Source organism: Ceratotherium simum, chromosome 13 (assembly GCF_057802395.1).
Source record: "Ceratotherium simum simum isolate JZ-2026a chromosome 13, ASM5780239v1, whole genome shotgun sequence".
NCBI lineage: Eukaryota > Metazoa > Chordata > Mammalia > Perissodactyla > Rhinocerotidae > Ceratotherium > Ceratotherium simum.
The window spans coordinates 23,177,275-23,183,274 of record NC_141912.1 but is presented as its reverse complement, the minus strand read 5'-3'; the positions used below and the strand labels follow the sequence as shown (position 1 = coordinate 23,183,274).

The window sequence follows — 6,000 nt, the reverse complement described above, 5'->3', positions numbered from 1 at the left end:
TGCTATCTGACCCGAAAGTTCAACAGTAAAAGATGGTGGCGAGTCCTCTGCTTTTCTTTACATCCTCCCACCCCCGCATCTCTCCATGATTATAATGAGTAAACTATCAAGATTTGTATTTAAATTCACAAGAGAAGAGGAAATGCAAACTTTTCAACTGCCTCTCATTTTGGACCTAACTACTTTCCGCCCCCTCTGGCCTACTGTTCCCTCTCATCTGCTGCTGTAAATTATGTACAGCAAAAAAGCGGTGACTCATGCAGCAAAGACTTGAGGAAATGTGTGGCTTAATGAGGAAGAAAGAAGGTCTGATATTGATTGAAATAGAAAGAACTTCATTTTGTATCACATTCTCCACGTTCAAGTTCATTGCGGGCACAGACTTTGGAGAGCCAAACAGTGAAAGACAGTGTCAGAAGGGAGCCTGGCGACACTCCCTTGCAGCCTCTCTGACTTTCCCCTCATTTCTAATTTGCCTAGTTGGCGGCTACCTGATTTGATTTATGGTAAGTGCCACGTGGAGCAGAGACGTGTTGCAATTAATGATTATAGAAGTCAAGAACAGATGAGACTGTTAGAACATGCATTCCTCGGTTTCTCAAATATATGGTTTTCATGCTGTATTTGCCATTCTAGGGAATTGTGTCCAGTTGCAACAATCAATAAAACCTTGTCAATGGCTACCTTACATGGATTTTGTCCTAATCTTGGTCTCTACCCTCCCCTGCTTCAGAAAACGAAACTTGGGGAACAGGCACATCAGTGAGGGGTCAGGGTCCAGCAGTGATTGTCTAGACCAGGAAAGCCCCATGTGACCCACAATGGCCAAGTCACTACACTTGGTGTGAAGGCCCAGGGTGTAAAGGTCCTCAGGCTAACAAAGATAACCTGGAAATAGATTCAAGGGATACGAGCAGCCTCTAGAAGCTGCTCTAGGGGAGGGTCTAGGGACCCTCCCCTAGAGCCTCCAGAAGGAATGTAGCCCTGCGGGCACCTTGATTTTAGCCCTGTAAGTCCCCTTTCAGACATCAACCTCCAGAACTGTAAGAAAACACATTTGTGTTGTTTTCTGCCACTAAATTTGTGGCAATTTGTTATAGCAGCAATAGGAAACTAATACCCAGGACTCTTGATATAATGTATCCCAGACCCCCTCATTTTGCAAATAAGGAAACGGAGGCCTAAGGAATTTCCCAACTTTCATGGAATCGCATGGTCAGTTAATAAAAGCCGCTGACAACACGGAGCAATCCTCTACGCTAAACGTAATTCTAAATCCTTTGCATGTGTTAACTCCTGAAATCATCAGCATAACCCTAAGACAGCAGCTTTCATCTCCACTTACAGACAACGTACAGTGAGGTTCAAGTCATGAAGCTACAAAGCAGCCTACTAAGAGTTTGCACCCAGATATTTCGGCTCTGGAATGTACTCTCTTCACTACCAGGCATAGTGCTAGTTGGAAGAGGAGCCTGAGCTCCTGGGGACCAGTCCAATACTCTACCAAGCCCTACAGAGTTATTTTACCTTTATCTCATTTCTTCTTGATGGCCCTGTGAGGTCTGTAGGTTATTTCCATTTTAAGATGAAGAAAACAAGGCACAGAGTAAGAGATGTACCTAAAGCCCACCTCTGGTTAGTTGTGATTATGACACTCCCCACTCCCATCTCTCAGCAGGGTGCCACCAGTCCGTCTGTTCATGGCACCATGAGAGACACAAAAGATAGGTGACAGAGTATCTGCCTTCATCAAGCTTATGGATTATCTTGGGCTAAATATGGTAGGTTGAGTATCACTTTTTCCAGCTCTGACCTCATGGCAAGGGTATTCCTGAGGCCTGATCCATAACTGCTGTCTGGAGCAATCTGACCTTGCATGGGGAAGAGCTTGGAATGAAGTAAGCAATCAATAGATAGAGCGTCCCCTCCCAGGCGCAGCTCTAGAATGTCTATATAAGGGGGCTTCGAGACGGCCATCTGTTTGGGGGGTGGGGCGCAGCAAGTAGGGGTCGTGTATTGATGCTGTGTTTTTATAGCCAATACAATGTATTTCGCTAGACTGTATATGGTTTATATACATATATGGTTTAAAGAGGGGCTGATGGAATTTGGGGGGCACAGACTAAAGCTGCCCCAGCCACTTCTTTTTTTTAAATATATATATATTTTTTTAATTTTTTGTTTATTGCAGTAACTGGTTTATAACATTGTAAAAATTTCAGGTGTACATCATTATACTTCTATTTCTGCATAGATTACATCATGTTCACCACCAAAATACTAATTATAACCCATCACCACACACATGTGCCGAATTATCCCTTTCACCCTCCTCCCTCCCCCCTTCCCCTCTGGTAACCCAGCCACTTCTTGATGCCACCAATTTCCCGTGCAAACCACTGGACTTGGCAGCTTGAGGAGAGGGATGCACAGTTCCTGCCACCCAAGAGGAGTACTTACTATTTAGACATACACATTAAAACAAACCAGCAAGCAAACCAAAGCTCTAAAAAATTAGGGCCGTCCAGGCATGAGCCAGAGGAATGTCAGAGGCACAGGTGCATGGGGACCAGCCCATCAACGTGGGTTCAGAAAAGTTTCACAGGAAAATGGGACTTTGAAGCATGAATGGGTGGGTGAGGAGGGTCAAATAAGCATATTTGAAGACAGTGAATTGAGCAGATTAACTAGTGTAAAGGACTCGTGGGCGCAGTCAAGTCCTTATGTTGGTTATCACCATTCATTCATTCAACAAATATTCATTGTTCGCCTACCCTGTGCCAGGCACTATCCTAGGTGCTAGGGACCAGCAGTCAATAAATCACGTGCCCTGAAGTATGAGGGCTGTTGCCCTGATTTGGGCTCCAGCAGCCCTGCCCCATGGTCCTGGCAGCCAGGCTCCCGTCTTCAATTCTGCCTGCAGAGAGGGATTCCCATTTCAGGCCGTTCTTCGCGCAGACAGATCCACCTGCCCTCCCCCAGCCCTGGTCCGGCTCCTCTGACGTGGGGCAGACACAGGAGCCCGGTGATCGGCTCCGCTGGAATAAATTACCGCCCCATCATCTTCATGCATAAAACATGGCCCAGGAGCCCGGGAGAGACTCGCTGGGCAGCCCAGGACGGCACTGCCTTCGGGCCAGGCGGGAGTTAAGGGAAGAAAAGGAAAGGCAAGTTACAAGATAAAAGAAGTCGACGGAAGCCTCGGATATAAAAAAGGGAAGAGGGTTTTTTTTTTTTTTTTTTTTTACATTTTTATACGTCTGGACTTGACTTCCGGCATCGCTGCGAGACTTTTTGTTCCTCTACCATGAGAAGGTTTTAGACAGCTCACGTTGGGACCATGGTGTTACCTTCGCGATTACACTGGATCAGAAACAGGCCATGGAGGGACAGGATCCGGAGGCGACAGCTCAACCGTGAGTGTCCCACGGATGTAGCCCGCTCCTCTCTCCTCGCTGCCTTCCTCCTCCACACCTTCTGCTTACACACTCATTTCTGCCCTCAGGCAAATCCGCTCCAAGCATCCCCCCTTGGTCCCCTCCTTCACTGCCCTGGGCACCGTCTTCCAATGGGCTTTTCTTAATTTTCATCCACTCCTTTCTCTCACCCTGTTTCCTTCCTACAGCTCTATCCTAATTAGAGGTAACTAAATATGCTTTGTTTCACGTTGCCAGCCAGAGAGGGCCTCTTTTCTTTATTTCTCCATCAAATGGAAAATACAAACAAATATTTACAGCAGTCAAGGAGTTGTGTGAATCGGAACTTTCGTTTATGACAGCAGGGAAAAATATAATGTTTGCATCAAACAGGTGTCAGCAGTGTAGCTAGAATTGGTGAAACTCAAGAATCAGTGAGTCATAATTCCTTTAAAGGACCCAATCATATGTTTCTTAAATTATCACACTTGCTAAGGTTCCCCTTGAGTTGATGCGAACTCTAACCAAAAGGGAGATTTTAGTGTTGACGTAATCTGAGAAAGAAAAAGCATTCCAAGTATATGCCAAGGCTATTACTTACCAATAAGTAACGTATTGGTGGGTGTCTGTAGCTGGAAAGGTTAATTTAACTCCAATGTCAGCAAATTCAAATAGTTAGAGGGGTGAGGCCGCTGAGGTCAATGTGAAAGGGCTGTTTTCACCGCTGTAAGGAATAGCTTACTTTCTTCTTATCTCTATCATGAGAAAAACAACAGTAAAAGCATGATGATAAATTACAACTGACATTTGGCCTCAGAGTGAGTAGGCAATAGGGGATGGGAGAGACTGTGGTAAATGGGAAAGCACTTGTCCCACCATAGAAGGACACTCACCATTTCATGTCATCAGATTGTTTTCATGAGAATGGGGATCTGACATGTTGCTTGGTTTCCCAACTTTTTGAGGAAAGCAAAAAAAATGCCAATTTCTAAGTGAAAGCTCTCAAGTTTAAACATTGGAGGTTAATTCTTTAAATTTAAAATACTATAATAATCAATAGTGTGCTCTGATGCAAAATGTGACAGCTGTGGACCACTAAGCCCTGGTTTGAGTGCTGGTGTTGTTCTCATTAGAGGCCCATCACACGATGTTATTTAAGCCTAGTTATATGTTGGTGAGTCTTTCTTGTGTGTTAAAAGCCCCTGGTGAAGACAGTTAAATTAAGATGAATGAGTGGTTTAGGAAAATAAATAACAAACATAGGCATGGTCTATTAGCTTAGGAGGCCAAGCTGGGCTGGCTGGATTCCAAATGGCACCCCACATACAAGGAATTGCACCCTGCAAAATTTTCCTTTAATATAACTGCAGAAGCCTTTAGTAATTTTCTCAAAGCCTTCACCTTCTTATTCCTCTGCTGCTTTCAGTTGAGCCTAGCTTGGGTTCAAATTCCAGTTTTTGTGACACCTCATTCTGTGTCCATAGGAAAATAGTTGTGGCCCCACAGATTTAGGACGGCACCTGTGCTGTGGGATGTGTCAGTGAGAAAGGATGGAGTATGATCTGCGTCGTTGCATACTGATGGGGAGTCGGCCTACCCTCTAAAAACAGTAACTTAGGGGAAAGTCATGCTTCATTACAGAGACTTTACTTAAATTATGAGACTAACATCTGGGTACTGTGATATGATTCCTGCGTGGTTTTAATATGAAATGACGATGTGTTAATAAATGTTTAATCCAAGCTTGGCATTCAGCAGGCTAGTCCTGAACTCTTTGGCCTAAGTGTTTGAGGGAGGAGGGGATTCTGACATTCCTCCAGGATGGTCAAGAGCCTGCTGTATTAGAGTCAGAGTGAGTTAGAAGTAGCAGTGGGATCAAGTAACATTGTTTTGGATGGATTTTTCCAACTCATGGAACACCTGCGCATGTTTGAAGGCAGAGAATTAGAGGCAGTGGAAAGGGAGAAAGAGTGAAGACGCTGAAGAGGGAAGGAACAATGGAGAACTTCTCACTGCAAATGCCAGCCTGTAAAGCTAGCCCTGGATGTTGCTTTCCAATTGCTATAATCTGCCTTCGATAACTTTTCCTCTCCTCTTTCTGAGGCTTTTCTTACAGGTCAGCCTCCCCTCTGACTTGGAGACCTAAGCATTGTTGCCCCTTAGGGTCATTCTGTCATTGAGAAAAATAAGTTATAACCCTTTTTTCCTCAAATATACAAAGGGACCTTGAGTGGCAATAGGAGGTACACATGGCACCACTCTCCTCTTCCATGCCCGTGCAGACATTGCTAATCAATCACAGCTCTCTCTATATCTTTCTCTCTCAAGAAGGCCAGGCCCAGTCTTATAATCCTTTCCACTATAGTGCTGCTATTTCTAGTCAATTAGAATTGCCTCAACAGTTGAAAGCTGTGTTTGTTTTCTATTGCTTCATAACAAATTACCACAAGCTTATTGTCTTAAAACAACATACATTTATTATCTCACAGTTTCCCTGGGTCAGGAGGCTGGGCATGAATTAGCTGGGTCTTCTGCTCACAGTCTCTCAACACTGCAGTCAAGGTGTCAGTCAGGACTGTGATCT

General features: G+C 44.5%; 1 protein-coding gene across 3 annotated transcripts in view; it reads left to right on the top strand.

Moving 5' to 3' along the window:
• Positions 1-3,312: 3,312 nt before the first annotated feature.
• Positions 3,313-6,000, top strand: part of RIPOR2 (RHO family interacting cell polarization regulator 2) — a 219,759-nt gene continuing 217,071 nt past the window's right edge. For 2 of the 3 annotated variants that reach the window (XM_087438104.1, XM_087438101.1), the window contains exon 1: positions 3,313-3,416. In XM_087438104.1, the coding sequence (XP_087294230.1) occupies positions 3,341-3,416 (76 nt within the window). In that variant the 5' untranslated portion in view covers positions 3,313-3,340. The remainder of the gene's footprint in view (positions 3,417-6,000) is intronic. The other variant, XM_014788711.2, reaches the window with a different exon arrangement.